At 36.4% G+C, this 16,765-nt stretch overlaps 2 protein-coding genes across 2 annotated transcripts in view; both read left to right on the top strand.

Annotated features, from left to right (window-relative positions):
• The first annotated feature begins 2,447 nt into the window (after nucleotides 1-2,447).
• Nucleotides 2,448-12,798, top strand: LOC145223438 (uncharacterized). The gene is made up of 21 exons (XM_080089862.1): nucleotides 2,448-2,509; nucleotides 2,979-3,107; nucleotides 3,348-3,563; nucleotides 4,206-4,389; nucleotides 4,686-4,946; nucleotides 5,021-5,171; nucleotides 5,224-5,406; nucleotides 5,747-6,274; nucleotides 6,701-6,878; nucleotides 7,073-7,176; nucleotides 7,234-7,305; nucleotides 7,966-8,225; nucleotides 8,817-8,958; nucleotides 9,419-9,562; nucleotides 9,948-10,143; nucleotides 10,562-10,809; nucleotides 10,968-11,114; nucleotides 11,292-11,448; nucleotides 11,865-12,094; nucleotides 12,425-12,594; nucleotides 12,724-12,798. The coding sequence occupies exons 1-21, from the start codon at nucleotides 2,448-2,450 to the stop codon at nucleotides 12,796-12,798; spliced, it is 3,837 nt and encodes a 1,278-aa protein (XP_079945988.1).
• A 133-nt stretch (nucleotides 12,799-12,931) lies between these two features.
• Nucleotides 12,932-16,765, top strand: part of LOC145224106 (uncharacterized) — a 30,597-nt gene continuing 26,763 nt past the window's right edge. The window contains exons 1-13 of the mRNA XM_080090539.1: nucleotides 12,932-13,023; nucleotides 13,086-13,180; nucleotides 13,360-13,504; nucleotides 13,651-13,742; nucleotides 13,833-13,973; nucleotides 14,034-14,157; nucleotides 14,507-14,667; nucleotides 14,969-15,111; nucleotides 15,186-15,288; nucleotides 15,526-15,676; nucleotides 15,942-16,113; nucleotides 16,302-16,444; nucleotides 16,622-16,749. Coding sequence (XP_079946665.1) covers nucleotides 12,966-13,023; nucleotides 13,086-13,180; nucleotides 13,360-13,504; nucleotides 13,651-13,742; nucleotides 13,833-13,973; nucleotides 14,034-14,157; nucleotides 14,507-14,667; nucleotides 14,969-15,111; nucleotides 15,186-15,288; nucleotides 15,526-15,676; nucleotides 15,942-16,113; nucleotides 16,302-16,444; nucleotides 16,622-16,749 — 1,656 coding nt within the window. The 5' untranslated portion in view covers nucleotides 12,932-12,965. The remainder of the gene's footprint in view (nucleotides 13,024-13,085; nucleotides 13,181-13,359; nucleotides 13,505-13,650; nucleotides 13,743-13,832; nucleotides 13,974-14,033; nucleotides 14,158-14,506; nucleotides 14,668-14,968; nucleotides 15,112-15,185; nucleotides 15,289-15,525; nucleotides 15,677-15,941; nucleotides 16,114-16,301; nucleotides 16,445-16,621; nucleotides 16,750-16,765) is intronic.

The raw sequence follows: 16,765 nt of genomic DNA, 5'->3' as shown, positions 1-16,765 counted from the left end.
CATAACCGTTGGACGTAACGGATGTAAGCAGCCGTGAAAAGGAATTCACGCAGCTCCAAAACATTTCTGCTAAATATTTGGATTTACAACTAGTCTGAATAGATATTGTGGAGAAAGAAATATAAACCAGTAGTCTGATATGCGTCAAATTTTTGTGTTTCTACTGTGTGCAAACAATGCAAAGAAACATTCACCACAAGCGTCACAAAATAGATGACATCGAAAACAGTTGCATCCGAATAAAACTCGGTCGCTGAGCGAAAATGCACCTTTTTCGTTAGCAATATAATGTGTAATTTCAAACTCCATCGAACCAATATTTGTATTAAACGACTTTCAACAAATAACACGGCTCTTTACCCTGGATTCTTCCAAACATAACTAATATGCTTTCGTGCGACATGACATGGGTATTGACATTCTCGCTGTAAATAAGCACAAATATACCATACTGGTGAAACAGTACATACAAAACAACTGTAAAAAATCAATTTTTTTTTATTAAAAACGAGCGTTTAAACCTGTCGCAACTGAAGTCAATACCTAACAAAGTACACTAGGCAAACTTTGCCGTGTAAACCACCGGTTAAAACAGTACAGATGAACGTTGCTGTGGGAGAGAAAAGAAAAAATGGCAGCATACGCTTTTTGTCTGATAAAACCCCCGTCAGCTAATCTGTTCATGCGTGGACAAACATAAAAGCTTTTAATCAAGCATAGAAGCATCTCCTGCAAGGTGATTTTTTTAATGCAGTTGTGTTACCACGATTTATTCATCGAGCAAAATAAACTCAACACAATTCATTTTACCCAGTAGTAGACGTAGAAACATTGATTGGAATCAGTAAAGACAAGTCACAAGTGTCGATCTTCCATCAACATCGTATTGCTGAATAAAAATTGCTCCGGAATGCTCTTTTTTGTCCCACATGCGTTAAATAGACCTGTGCAATCCCGATAAACCGCGAAAGTCGGCTCCAGTGCACACAATACAAAACACCGCATATCTCTGTTTCAGATCGTTATTCTGCGACCAGGAAACACCTATTGATATTAACTTGAAATTTATATCTCGTGCGACCGCCCAAAAATGTCAAAGGGGGTGTTTCCGCACGCGCAGATTAACGATTTAGGGCTATGCAGGATAAGTAAAGAGGAGTGATTTGTTCCCGTTTAAAAAAAAAAATAACAATGTGTTTTCGTAGGGTTAATATTCGTCCAGAATCAACGTTTTCCTTTAAATTTTGCAACATATTAGCCTAAATACTTCACAACTACAAGTGTGTGATTTATTGCATTTAAGTGTCAATTTCGTGCTTTTTTAATGAAGAGTTAGAGATCGTTCTCTTTCCAAAGTGTTATTTGGCAGTTATAACATTTTATCGGTTATAAATTTTTAACAGTAGATCGTTTTAAGTAGATATTTTTACTGTACAAGGTAATGACCCTGTTTCGCATTTCCTGCATGTTTTATTAAAAACAACCGCGATTTGACCCCAAAATTGAGCGTTAAACTTGAACAGCGACGTTTTCACGTCATAACATTTTGTAACAATTTTGAGAAAAGCAGCCCCAATATTTAACACATACCACTTAGATTCCAGAAAATATGAGGCCTTTTTCAAAACCATTAGCAACATTTTATTATTATATTGGGTTGTATTGCCTCTGGTTTGTTCTGCCATATGTAATTTTGCGTGAATACCATTTCAACGCTGGGCACTGTGGGCATGTGTTGGACAATATGTATTCCAATTTCTGTTGAAGTAAAACTCTTTTTTGGCGCGCCGAATTTCCAACAAGTTTGTTATAGGATGGTGGCCTTATGTTGCCAACGTGTCAGATTTTTTCATTTTTTGATCCGTTTCGGTTCAGACAGCAATGCTTTTAGACGCTAAAATTGTTTTTTGAACCTTTCTTGCAAACTTTGGTATTCAGCAATAGTTTCAAAGTTTCAGTTCGAATTGTATTAAATACGAACAAAGCGCAAATAAACAAATAATGACCTAAATTGAGAATTAGAAGTTTATAAAAATACCTCTGTTTGAGTAAACATAGTTAACGTATGCGGTCTTGAACTAATGACACTAAACGAATGTTTTTTTTGCATAAAGTTCAATTTCAAAACATTTTACTGAATTTTATGTCATGAGAGTTGCTTAAAGTTAAGCTTTGTTCCGAAAAATCATCCACAAATGTTTCGTTCAACATAATTAATTTAAATGCCGGAAGACGTTAACAAAGGAGGTATATAGCGCATGACAAAAAAGTTTAATCCAAGCATCACAATTGGTACTGACTCGACAATTGTGGTAAAATGAATAATTAATGTTTTACGTAAAACCGTTTCTGTGAAAAAAATGTTTTTAACCACAATTTTGTTCAAATGATTTGAACGCTCGTTACTATCAGGCAATGTTATTTCAATTGGAACAATCTGCTTGAAAATGCTGCTTCTGCTCTCGTTCCTGTTGATCTGTGTATGTGGAGAGGCAATGTCGGAAAAGGGGTAAGTTCAAACGTTTTTCTTTGTCTTTTATGCAATAATTGGACCCCGGGCATGGAAAATGCCTTGCGCTAAATCAGTATCTTACAGCAGTTTCCATGCGACAAGGTGTAAGCAAGAAAAAATGCACGCTGATGTAAATTTGTAACGATTTCAAAAGCAGAGTTGCAAATCGAGCAGGACTTCCGGTGGTTCGGACCCGGTTTGAGCTTATTATAGATAACAGGCTTGATTCGATCTTGACTTTTCACTTGGCATCTTTTCACCAACTTTTCGACCTGATTTGAGCTTTATTTTTTGAAACCAATCCGGATTTTTTATTTCAGTATCAGATATGTGTTGTAGCAGCATAGAGATTCACATTAAATCTGTATAAGAATGGTATGAAATTACATTTGATTTGAGACTTAATACCAGCAACACTGCGCCCTCAAGCAAAGTCACCATGGATAAGGTTTGTTTTATTGTGCAGGACCTGGAGTAGGGCAACATGCCAAACAAGGCCAATAAGTTTCGTACAACTTCCTAAAAATGATTATGTTTCTGGGGGAATTATGGAAGTTTTGGACAAAGACTTATTTGGATCATCACTTTATTGGAGGTAAACTAAGTTCACTAAATTAAGAGGCTTTTTTTACCTGAAATTGCAAGCTCCCATTGCGATTTTGCATAACGACGAGTTGTTGTATCCCACTCTCTCCTACAAAACGAGATGCATCTAAAAACAAACTATTTAGTCACGAAAATTCAAATATTAGTTCTATAAGCTTTATGATATACCACATAATTCGTAGGCAGAATCTTTGTTCCAAAAAGTTTTAAAGTAATTTTGCAATTGCAGGTCCGGGTTGGAAAGTTGCGAACACCTTTTTGCAATTCCTCTTCCCTTTAGCGTCCGTTCCATAACTTTCACTTTAAACCATTTTTATGCTGTTCGAGATGATTCGTTACATGGAAAAGCAAATGTATATCGAATAGCCGACTATGACTTGCTGGGTGGATTCATGTTTTGGTTGCAAATGGTTCAAAATCAAAGAGTCAATTGCTCCTTCGCAGGGTAAGAACTGTAGCAATAAAACCAAGAATATGCTTTGACGATTTTGACTGCACAAACTTAACATTTACGTGCAAACGCTTGTCACCACTTTACAAAAAGGTATAGGTAAAGTATTTTTCAGGCGATATAAAAAAATAACCTTTGTTGTCAGTGCCTCGTAATAATGTGTATTGTAACTTTCAAAGAGTTGAAATGTGATTTAGACTCATATTTTTTTTCTTGAACACGATGTCTAAATAAGACATACCATTGTTTGTTTTATTTTTTACTGTTCCTTTTAACATCAGAGCATAATTTAGACGCATAATATGTGGAATGTACACCATGTTACATTACAATGCTAAAATGTCCGATTATAATTTATTGGCGAATCCAGAAAAGGGAAAGTGGTCATACCTCATACCCCATAGAAAAAATATTTTTGGGCACTCTACGTGGGCATTTTCACAAAGACGGACCCTACCAAAAATTGTTTGTGGCTACACCACTTTTTTTTAGGCTTATTCGGTATTAGCCTCTTGGCAATGCTCACTTTGTCCTTGTATGCTGCTATGATATCGTTTGTAGGTATGCCTGTAACTAATCCGTGGTCTTAAATACACTTAAAATAATTATGAAGCTAAAGTTGTGTTCAAAATAAAGACTTGATGAAATTTGTGGCATCGATTTGCAAGAAACTTACACCCTGGATCGAGTTTCGATTGCTATGGATAATTTAAAGCTCGTTGGAGAGAAATATCTCAAAGATCTGTCACATAAATTTAACATTGTAAACGACTTGGAACAACTGGAAACAAAAATCTGGAAGTGGAAAAATTGGGTTGTTGTGAGTACTGTATATTTTTAAAACAGAAAAAGTTACCTTAAGAGTTTGGGAAGTATTTGAAATGCTAAGTATTTTACTCATCATACATTGTTTTAGTGATTGGACAAGATAGTAATAAAAATATGTTTTGGCAAGTTGATCAAACCAGTTTCGTTCAATATCTTGTGTAGAACTTATTAAGTGATGTGATAACGTATGTTTTTTACCTATTATGAATGGAGAGATCGCTTACAAATTAATTACATTTATGACTTACTGTGTAGAAACGACGTTTACTGAATTTCATTTCCATTTAGCACGAAGCTGCGACAGATCAGTTTACAAGCGTTCACGCCAGTGATGCTGCAAGCAACTATATTGTCGCCATTCATCTGAACTTCTCTGCTGTCCTTCTGCCCGCGTATGGAAGTTGTGAAACGGATATATTGTATCCAGGCAGTGATGTACAACTAATGTCGATCACTTCGTTCAAATTCTTTTCTGGATTTACGTTTGTGGCATTGGATATCGATGGAAATTTCCATCTTTTTTACGATCAACTGCAAGTCTCTCATCAGGTATCGAGACTGAAGCGTCAATTCTTGTTAATACCAAAACCGAAACCAATTTCATTTCGATTTTATTTTTACAGATTGAAAACCGTATCGACGGCAAACGACAAATATTTGTCTTGTCGCAATCAACTACCCAAACACTTGTAACTTTGGACAGTTCTCGCATTATCTATTTTTCTCAAGATGCAATTAGTGGCAAGTTAAATTTTGATGATCCGTTTGTTAAAGGTTTTGATTGATTTACGAAAATCCAGATCTAGTTATTCTCTGCTTGGTTTAGAAATCTTACACAACGAGACATTGTGTGACCAAGCTGCCGTATTTACTTCTGGTTGTCTATTTCCTTTAACGGTCAACGCTTCAACGAAAAACAGCCAGATTTCTACTTTATGCGAAGACATGCAAGCTTCCCACGAACCTAACCCACCAGAACAAACACAGCTGTTTGAAACCCAACGTGTTGGTAAATATGAAATTTGTTTTATGATTGTTTTGGACGACATTGCGACTTCGAATGAGTATGCAAGCCAACTTATCGAATAGGAACCGATAAAAACTGCTTTAGGGAGCGATGCATTATCACACGTTTACAGTTGTGGGTAGCTGTTGCGTTCTGCATTAGTCTCATATTTGTTTTCTACATTGACGTAGGCTATATTGAACTGCAAGTTTTTCTTTTACTTGATTCAATGTCCATGTACCCTATATGTATATATGTTATACCTACCTCTCATTACTCCAACAAACATTATCGTAAAACATTGTTGCTGTAGCGTTTGTCTATATATATCTACTTATTCCAGAGTGGACATCCCATCGCGGTCGAAAATATCTTTTTGGTAGCAATCTACTCAACCACCATGAAGCATCTACTCGTTGCCGTAGCTTCAGCAGCTCAAATAAGATCTCTCATCTGGCAATTGTTAAAGACCTGGAACTCTTTGAATTCCTGTTAGAATTTGCTCAAAATCATTTGACAAACCTGAATAAGAACAGGAACATTTGGTTGGGAGGTTTTAATGCAAATGACCTGTGGATTTGGGAAGACGGATCCCTTATTCATGTTCCTGAAATTCCGCAAACAACCGAATCTCCAATCTTGTTTTACCTTGAAACAAGTGGAAGCGGATTGCCCGAAACAACAACAGCGTCTACTGCACAAACTGCACCAGTTACCTCGGAACCTTTGAATTTGGCGGACCTTTGGGGTCAAACAATTGAATCAAATTCCTTATGTCTTGCATTGGGTAAAGTAATTAGAAATGGAAAATTTACTATGGGATGGCATCCATTGGAATGCTCCACCAGATCCTACTACATATGCGAAATTGGTAAGTTATTGCTAACATCAAAGGTTTTTATTATTTCGCGATCTTTTATCGAATGCGAATTTAGCTCCATTGTGTTGCTACAATTTCTTTCACCCAATAAAGTACCTTTAGGCTTGTTGATCTTCAACACCAACCCATTGTGAGTGTTCCAGAGTTGCAAAACGGGCCTGAAATTGGAGCCCGAACCTTACCAGGCCCAAACCAGGCCCGAACCCGACATTGTTTATGAAAATCCCGTTTCGGCCCGAAAGTTTGATTGACATTGAAGCCTCAAGAAAGACCAAGACAACAAACACAATAGTGTATTTGTTTGAACAAACCGTTTAGAGCTGTTTGACATGAAGTCAGGTTCAGCAACTGGCTACTTAGCTAGCTAAATTTATTGAAAAAATTACTGTATTTATACTGATTTATTTTATACTGCAGATTCAGTGTACTGGGACGTATATCCAAATACGGTTGTGCCAAACATAACTTCTTGGACAAACAGCCCTTTTTTGTCCGATCTCGGTTTAATGTCAACTGTGTCTGATCCGGAATATGAATGCGCTAAGACCTGTTCAAGCACTGTAAACTGCTTCTTGTTTATGTACAGCAAACAACAGTAAGTGCAACAAAAAGAATCGCTGTTTTCTGTCTGTGTTTTGTTGTAATTGTCGCTTCATAACAAATTTGTTTTCCAAAATATGCCATTATCCCAATGAAGGCGTCTTTTATGGGACGTCAAAATGTCATTTATTTATAACAAAACTGCTTGAAGAGCAATACTCGTTTCTTCTTTATTTTGCATTTCTTTAGACAAAGTTCCGATTTTGGTCGCTGCTATGGATCCAACTGGTACAATAAAACAACAGGAGTAGTTCCAAATGTACAATACACTAGTGGCTACTTGCGGCGAATTGGTAAGCACCTTCCCGAAATTTTTGCACTTTTATTTATTTGTCTGTTTACTTTATAAGGTGAAGATGACAGCGCCACTTTTGTTGACGAACTCCGTACTAATAGGTCTTGGGTTTACGAAGCTTGGTTTGGTGAGTATTTAAGACCAAGCTATTTCCAGACGTTACAGATCTTGAAACTACTGTCGGAATTTTTTTTGTGGTTACTATTTTGAATCTGTTATCTACATTTGCTTGGAGTTTATTGCTTGGAGTAACTGTTGAGTTTTTGTTTATTGTTGCCCATCACCTTGGATCACAAAAATATATTTTAACATTAAAGCTAGTTAAAAAATAAATTACGCACTTAAAAAGGAGTGGCATAGTAGGCTGTAACTACAATTCAGTGTCTTCTTAAGTTGTTATAATGCCGAAGGCTTGAATAATGGTCTAGAAAATTACTGCCTTCTGCTATTAGGAATTGCGGTTCAGCGACCGCAATGACAAATTTTTTAACGGGATTTAAAATAGCCAGTCATGTGTAAAAAGTCCAAAACTATGAACTAATAAATAATAAATGAGCATAGAAAAAATATGTAGCGAGTGCGTCATGCCAATGTGAATGTGCGACTTTGTGAGTTAAAGACTGTAATTTTAAATTGAATTAAAATTATAACATTAATTCTTAAAACATACATTTATTGGAACTCTCTGGTTCCTTTTTTATGCCAGATGTGCACTGAAAGAAAAATGTCATACCTTTAAATTAAAATATTTTTAATACTTAATTGATACACGCATATCTTCTACTAGGAAACAACGAAGATTTGCTCAATGTGACAGGTCCATTTATGATCCATCCTAACGGACACGATGAAATTGGAATAAGTGAAAATAACAGTCATCTGCTACTTTCCGATATTGACTTGACATTGTTTTACTTGGTGTACCACTTTAATCTGCCATCTAGCGTGTCTATTCGAAACGGAAACAAATACATTCGCATAAGTACAAACGGAACTGTGTTTCTGGGACCTGAAAAAGCAGACGAATCAATTTTTCAGCTAACAACCGTAAGTACACTTACATCAATGCCAAGCCAGAGTTGCAAGTCGGGCCGGGCTTTTCGGGCCGGGTTCGGGCCGGGTTCGGGCCGGGTTCGGGCCGGGTTCGGGCCGGGTTCGGGCCGGGTTCGGGCCGGGTTCGGGCCGGGTTCGGGCCGGGTTCGGGCCGGGTTCGGGCCGGGTTCGGGCTTAGGTATTTGTGAGAAAACGGGCTTAAAACGGGCCTGACTTTACGTTCCGTGTCCGCCATTGTTTTTTAAATAAAATCACTCAGTTAAGTAACAATTCTCTGGCTTTGACCTAATGCCCACCCTCCTCTAAAACGTATTGTTTACCCCATTGTCTACTACTGTTCATTGTGTTTGTTGTCTCTCTCTTTTTTCTTTCTCATCATTTGTTGCAAGGCTTTCTTGAATAGGCCTGTCAATCAAAATTTCGGGCCTAAACGGGCTTTGCAAAAACGTTTCGGGTTCGGGCCGGGCTTCGGGCTTATACTTTCGGGTTCGGGCCGGGTTCGGGCTCAGATTTCGGGCCCGCTTGCAACTCTGTGCCAAGCATCGACAAAGCGCCATTTTAACTTGACAAAATGTTTTACAACAGTACGACGACGGCTCGGACTCGTATATGCGTTTCCAGCTGGCATCCGAGGCTAGCGTTTTTCTATATCACCAAAACAATTCAATACTTGGAGGACAAGTTGATTCGTTGCAAATCGATGCTTTAAACTTTGATCTTGGCACAGGTTAGTCTAAAGTTTGTAAACCAGATTCCTTGTATTAATCTGTTTCTGCAAACTTTTAACATGTAAGAAAATCTGCGACTGATGCTCTAGTTTACTGTTGCCTAAATTACTAATTTTTAACTTTGCTAGAATTACTTTTTGTATTCAAGATTTAGCGTTTCATTGACCCAAGGGTGAATAAACATGGACCCTCTTAAATAAAAAATTCAAACCTGCCAAGTCTTGAACAGCGTACGAACTTTTTTAGTGGAAGAAAAATGTATTTCTCATTATAAAGTACATGCGTACGTAATAAACTTTGTTGTCGATGATTTTCAACTAAGTTTAGTACAACAATACGCCACTAAACAAGTATAATAAGCTTATAAAAATAACAAATTAGTGGTAGACCTTTTTTTTCTATGACCACTAAACAAAGCAGTGTACAGTCATGTATTGCAAATTACTATTTTGGTACTAGACTGGATAGGGTGCGAAGAGAAACTGAAGTATCGCAGACGTTTCTCCGACACTGCTGTATCCAAGGATAATTGCGTGAGCGCTGGTCGCTGTTATCTTCCAACATCAAACTATTATCCAGACTGTTTCGGCAAAAAGTTAACCGGTGAGATTTTCTTGTTTGAATATTCCCCCTTGTTAAATAAATACCCATTATTTTGTAAGCTTCTTACATGCTTAAAGATCGAGGTAATTTGGCCTTGTATACTTGACGACGCAGATAAACTTGTTGTGGCAAAATGTGTATGTGAAATAAGTTATGTAATGTGCCATACCAAAATTGTTTTAGAAAGTGTTTTTTTTTCATGTGCCAAGTCTGCCCGCGGTTTTATGTGGTAAACTTCAAACTTGTTTTAAATTTTTTAATTAGATATCCTATTATAACACGCTTCTAAAAGCATTGCAGTGATTTTTCTGTTGTATAGTGTATTTTGTAATTTGTCACACTGCTAAGTGCATGTGCAACTGCTCAAATAACGTTTCTTTTTTAGGCCCGGCATACACTGAAGATGGCTGGCTGAAGTCGATTTTTAGTAGCTATGAATATGTGCTTATTAATCTTAATTACATTGGGGATTTCACCTCAACTGATCCACCAAGAGGTACACTACGAATAGCTCGCGAGGAATGTCAAAAGGAAGGAGGTGATTTGGCTTACGTAGGATTTGACGAAGAAGAGGAATACGAGTGAGATTTCTTTTACACTTGTTACGAAGTTTCTGTTACACATTGTATAGAAGTGTATTTCAACTTTTAATACGCCCCAGCTAATCGATTTAAAAAATGGTACTTATGTGTTGATTCGAATATTTTCTATAATAACGTGCTTGAGCAAGACCTGAGTTGTCCCAAGAAAAAAATAATTGTTCCTTGTGGAGTGTTCGCCCCACGTTATGTAAACAATGCTATAGTGTAAGCATTACTTAACAAAGTTTTTATATCCACCATTTTTCTTTATTTTGTTAACATTTTGCGACAATCAGGCAACAGTTCTAAAACTGAATATTGTCCTATAACATTAGGTGGAAAAAATGATAAGACATTAAGTTCAGTGTCTGCAAACAAAAAAATCAGAAGTGTGGATAATACACAAGTTTAATTGCAGCTTTATCAAATACATGGCGTTGGAAGTTGATGGCGCATTTTACAACGCATGGTTGGGCATAAGCGACGAAGATTCAGAGGAAGACTTTGTTTCATTTCACGGAAAACACGTTGTGGACGATTTCGTTCTAAGTGAACCGACTGGGCAAAGAGGCGAAAATCACGTGTTTATAAGTAGCAACTTTGGGGGTTGGTTTGATGCGAACGAAAATAATCAGATTGACACAGCACTGTGTCAACGTTTATCAGGTAAGGTTTGTTTATTCGGCTTCCATTTCTTCAAACCAAACCTACAGTACGCTTAGAAACAACAAGTGCATAACAGCCATGTGCAATATTCATTTTATGCATTTTTGTCCTTCATTAATGAAACTTTACGGTTTTGTAATTTACTGCATTTGTTGTAGGGAGGTGCGACATCAAACGTCAAAGACGGAAGTTGTGTTTATCTGATCTCGGCATGGAAAATGACAAAATTGAATGCATTTTGCAAGGATGTTGCTTTGAAGAAAGTTTGGTCGGCAACACTTCATGCTATCATGGCTTTTCGGCAGGTATAAAACAACTTTTTACAGCTATTGGCCCAAACGCAATGTGTAAAAACTAAGACAATTTTTTTGACTATTTTAGCTTAGGCTAGGTGAAAAAATGCCTTCTTCTGATTTGAACCGTTTTTACCATAGTTGTAGCATTTTAGTTCGTGCCCTTAACGGCCGATGTAATTTGTGCAGATGATTTCGCTGATACGAACCGGAAAGTGTTAAATTACAGCAACTACGAGTACAGTTGGATGCAAAGCGAACGATGCTACGAAGGGGCAAAAAAGAGTTGTTGGGAGTCAGGGGGAGAGCTGGCATATTTTGATCTACAGAACGAAGAAGCTATCAGGTTTTTTAATATGTGTCATATCTCTTTACATGTTTACACCCAAAAATGGCTACATCGTTGTGAAATGGGTGATATCAATGCACGCCTTTTGCCCGTACACATTGGTGTAAGAAAGGAAAATTTGACCAAGTTAAATCTAATGCCCGAATTAAGCCTATCTGCTATTTTATAACCAAGAAAGTTTACACAAAAAAAGTCAAATCAATTCCTAAAAGAGTAAAAACAAAATAATTTTCAGCGTTTGCAAAAAAATGTTATTGGCGCTTGACTTCACTTAACCTAAAATAAATTAAATCCGCCCTTAAAAAACCAAAGACGTTCGTATATCATCGGTAGATGCTTAAATTTCCTCTATTATTAAAGTAAAAAAGTTCACACAATACCAGATGACACTTGACCAAGATCTACTTTTGCAGGGACTTACTTGAAGAAGAAAGGAGCACGGCATATGTCGGATTTTATTACGACTCCACATCAGGCAGATTTAAATCCCGAAATGGTTTAGAAATAAACACTTTTTGGAGAAGATATGAGCCTAATCTCCGGGCGAATGAATATTGCGTTGTTATTTTAAACAATGGTTTTGCCGATGTCCAATGTTCTTACAATTGTCGAACAACTGCGGTTTGTCAGCGTTTGCGCAAAGGTAAGAAACGGAGATTCTTTAACAACTAAATGACCTTGGAAATCTGTGATTTATATTCAAAGCAAAATCATTTGAACATTAAAATAATACTAAACTATTTCTCGTTAATATATGTTTGTATTATATGTTACTGAGATACAAATAACTTTAGATGAATCGTTGATCTCATATCATATCTTGCAGTCGATCCTAAAGTTGTAAAATGAAAGCTTGATTGTACAATAAGAGATTACCAACCCGTCAATACGATTACGCGTCTCTTTAACAAACTAATGCAAATATATTTAATTTTGAACCTTATAGAATATTAAACCATAATGCACAACACAGAAAACGTCGGAGTTGAAACGATTCAAGACATTGCACATACCACCATTTCATTTTGTGAGAAATCTTTTGATTTGTGTAATAAAAGCAAATGTGATGAAAATGCACATTGTTCTTCATCGGGAAGTTCGTTTTCTTGCATTTGCAATGACGGATTTATTGGCGATGGAAAGGTATCAAGTATATTTACAACACATGTAAACATGATGTTCAATTAATTATAATTGTTAATTTGCAAGTTTCCAAAAAAATTTCATGCATACGTGTTTGTTTAGAGCTATTCTATTTATATTTTTTTTCAGATTTGTTTTGTTTATCCCTTTTGTCCCGAAGGATGGACATCGTTTGAATCGGCGTGCTTTCGTGTGGTGGTATAAGATGTTTGTTTATTTTACTCCCATTAAAGTCTTTAATATATCATTGTAGCGAAAAGAATGTTGCTAAATTTTTTAACTGTTAACCAAGCTTGTTGTTTAATTGTCATCTTTGTATGATGAAGGTGGATGAAACCGCCAACTTCTACGAAGCAGAGGAAAATTGTAATATGATGGGAGGTCATTTGGCTACAATAACTTCTCACGAGGAAGATGTTTTTATACGTGGTAGGTTTGGTTTGAGTTACATAGAAAGCGTTAAGGAAAATCTAAAATGTTAAATTACACAGATTTTTTGCAAAATAACAACGTTTTCTCGGCATGGATTGGACTGATGATCGACCCGTTGACACTAAGTGCACTTTGGATGGATGGTTTACCTTGCGTAAGTCAAAAACATGCATGTTATTAACATTCTGGCATCTCGATAGTTTCTTTTCGTTTGCTTGTTGCATTTGCTTCTTAACTTGTATGTACGGGTTTGAACCTGTTTCCAGATTTCTGAATATTCGTTTGATCAATAAAATGCAAAGGAATATGCAAGAACTGACTAAAATGTTTTAGGCATATGGATGTCATTTTTCATGGCCCACGACCAATCCTGTATGCTACTACAAAACTCCAGTATGGACGCCGCTTTCTTGCCTTGATAAACTTCCTCCGGCGCCAGGATACGAAATAGGCTACCTTTGCAAAATAGATCTCCGACGTAAGTGTTTGAAATATTATTTGGTTACATTTGTCATTGTCGTACGACCCTGTGAATAGTAGATACACTTGTGTTTAGGAATAAAACTCTGTAAGTACGTTGTAACTATTTATGTATTTTGCCACAATCTGTATTTTTTTAATCAGAACCTTATCAAGTTTATGTTGAAATGGCTTCCTACCCTGAAGATATTTATCCTGGTTTTGCCGAGCTAAGTGTGAATGGAAACGATTTTAGGGTACGAAAAATTTTGGTTTTGTTGTGTTCTAACTAATGTGTAATAGATATATCGTTAAATTTATAGCATGGAAAATGTTATTTTTTACAGTTGACAAATAATAGCAAAATACCTGACGGTTGTTTATACTTGACCACACTTAATCAATTTGGTGAAGTTATATGGAGTGAAGCTTTCTGTGGACATTCTGAAAACGACAACTTAAATGAACGCATCGCGGACATTAAAACGGTATGTTAAATCGTTACTTACAATTTTGCTGCTGAATAAATGTTAACTTTTTTGGTTTAGAATCGCTACACTTACGTTGGCATAAATACAGCAGGAAAATGGTCCAACTCCCAATGGGAAATTCTTCGACGAGGACTATTTTCAAGTGACATTTATATTCCAGAAGTCCCACCAACAATTACAGGTTTTACAAAAAAAATGTTAAAAATGAAAACCAAAACTTTGACACAAGTTAAATGCAACACGATTATTTTACATTTTTATTACATACATTTAATTGTCCAATTGACTCCTCCAGATTTTGAATTTTTTACAATTCAGTATTACTTTTTTTACAATTCTGTATAATTGTGACAGCCATCTCAAGATGTAACACAAAATATTCAATAAATAGTCGAGCAGTTCCGTTTGAGCCGAACATCGGACTACCGCTGTTACCAAATGTTGGTCAAAAGATTGCTAATGCATATAGATACGATCTATGACACTTAAAAAGTAGTTATTCGGTATTTACCAACAGCTCGTTTTCGCAGAGGTAATTGAAGAAATGAATGTTGCATCTGGTTTGGATCAAGCCGCTGTAATTATAAATTGTCCAAAATGTGAAGATTGTGCGAGAAGCGAAATACTGAAGAATATTGATGGAAAACCAATATGTGTCGTTACTGATTCAGAAAATGGCCTAAATTTGGTGGTAAGTTTGTAACACGCCTTTACAAGTTTATGGGGAAACATTGTTCATGTCCAGGTTGAATAACTCGGTTTCTGGGTTTGCATACTTTCACGGGGCCATTGAGATCGATCCAGGGTGTTCGCAAATGTCAAGAATTTAATAATTTGTTAAGTACCTAAACCTTATGCCTTAGTTATGGATGAGATAATTTCGCAAGGGACTGTTAGCACAAAAAAGGTTGGGAACCACTTATTGAAACATTGGTTGCAAAATGAGTCTAAATTTCGATACCTTTTATGTAATACATCTATTGCGGTTGTAGAATGATGTCCCAACTTTATCATGGAATATCAGTGCATACAACTTAAGCGTGCAATACCCATTCAAAATTCTCGAACAATCACGAGAAAGTCATATCGCTTGCCCTTGGATGACAAGACGTTGTCGGGAAATTGGAGCAAATACGTAACTATAAAAATAACACAGTTTATGTAAGATTGCTGTCGTTGTGAAGTGTATGTACTATTTTTTCTTGTAAGGCCTGAATCTGAACGAACAGATGAACCCTGCACGTTTAACGTATCGTGTTCATCTCCAAGCTGTGTTCATCAACTTTCTTGTGTCACTCCCCAGATACCACAGGTAGCTCAAAGTAACTTTTAGACAGTTTTGTGTGGACAAATCACGCTTTTTTGTTTGCATTTTTTTATCTAACACTGCACAACAAACTGTTACAACAGATTTAAATAGTTTTACCAAGATGCGTGTATGTATCATATTACTAAAAAATCCATAGCTTCCACAAGTACTGTTAGTGCACCAGCCATAACGTATTACGTTTTACCCAAACACATGACAAAAATTATAACTTTCTTTCAGGAAGGAAAGTCGATTGATTTAGCAGGAAGTGCAATAGTGTTTTGCCGAAAGACCTGGAAAGGAAAATACAAGTGTCCAATTAGCTCAATTGGTAAATTGTACGGAGAACCAGTCCGTCAGAATTTTAAGTTTCCGGTTCTCCAACATAAAGGTATTTCGCATAACTATCATGATTTATTGACAAAAGATTCTCGTGATGACGTTAATCATTAAAATCGATATAACTTGTGTATATTTCTATAACTATATTCTTTAATGCAGACAAGAAACCCATAATTAATTTACGGTAAAAAACAAATTCTTATCATAGCATAAATTAATTGCCAATAATATTTTTTTCTCTTTAAAATACTGCAATGACTTTTAAGTACTGAAAACATCTGATTATAAAAATGATTAAATTGTTTATTTACTAGCTCCGGTGCTTGCAACGTTTGATGACATACTTAACCTGGGCTCCCCTCCATTTGAGTTGAGATTTAGAAAAGACAATTCCGACCTACTTTGGAGGCCTTTGATGTGGAGATGGGTGAATTCGGATTTTCCCCAACTTGTAACCGGTGTACTTGGACAAGCATTGCGATTCAAGTACACGATTTTTCTCACACTTTGCTATGTTTTCAAATTAAAAACACACATTATCTTCAAAAATATTGTCTAACAGATACCATTTAACCCCTTACTTACTGTTAAATTGAATGCAAAACAGCAATAAAAAAGTATGGTATGAAGTGTGTCAATAAATAATCGTTTTGTCTTGTTTTGCAATTTCTTAGAGGTCACCAAGCTTACGCAACTGGGGACGAGTGTTGGGGAAAACTTTCAACCTCTTCACGTTGCCGATGGGGATTAACTGTCTCATTTTGGACTAAAATTGTATCCTGGCCCGTGGCTAACGATTTAATCATCATAAATGCAGGTAGGTGAACAATGCAATTTACAAAGCTGTTTTGACGGGTAAAAATTGCATCCGCAAGGTTCAGGTGTAACTCTTTCTGTGCAAAAAATAAAATTCTATCTATCCTGCTGCATTACAAACGTAGTTATCAATCAACAAAAAAGTGTAATTCGATGTAGTTTACTGTTTTTAATAAAGGTGGATTGACCAATGACCCCAGTCAGTGCAATGGTTTTACCGTGTTTCTCACACGCGACAAGCAACTTCATGTCCTCATAAAGGCGGGCAACAAAATTCAAATCAAGTCAGCAGAGCTTAAGTTTCGGGTAAATGCAAATTCTG

Source organism: Phallusia mammillata, chromosome 4 (assembly GCF_965637545.1).
Source record: "Phallusia mammillata chromosome 4, kaPhaMamm4.hap1.1, whole genome shotgun sequence".
NCBI lineage: Eukaryota > Metazoa > Chordata > Ascidiacea > Phlebobranchia > Ascidiidae > Phallusia > Phallusia mammillata.
This window is presented reverse-complemented; position numbering and strand designations above follow the sequence as displayed.

Coding starts and splice junctions, on each gene's coding strand:
- LOC145223438 (XM_080089862.1), top strand. CDS start 2,448: ATGCTGCTTCTGCTCTCGTTCCTGTTGATCTGTGTATGTGGAGAGGCA. Junction 8,959..9,418: donor AAACTTTGATCTTGGCACAG/GTTAGTCTAAAG, acceptor TTTTGGTACTAG/ACTGGATAGGGTGCGAAGAG. Junction 10,144..10,561: donor GACGAAGAAGAGGAATACGA/GTGAGATTTCTT, acceptor GTTTAATTGCAG/CTTTATCAAATACATGGCGT.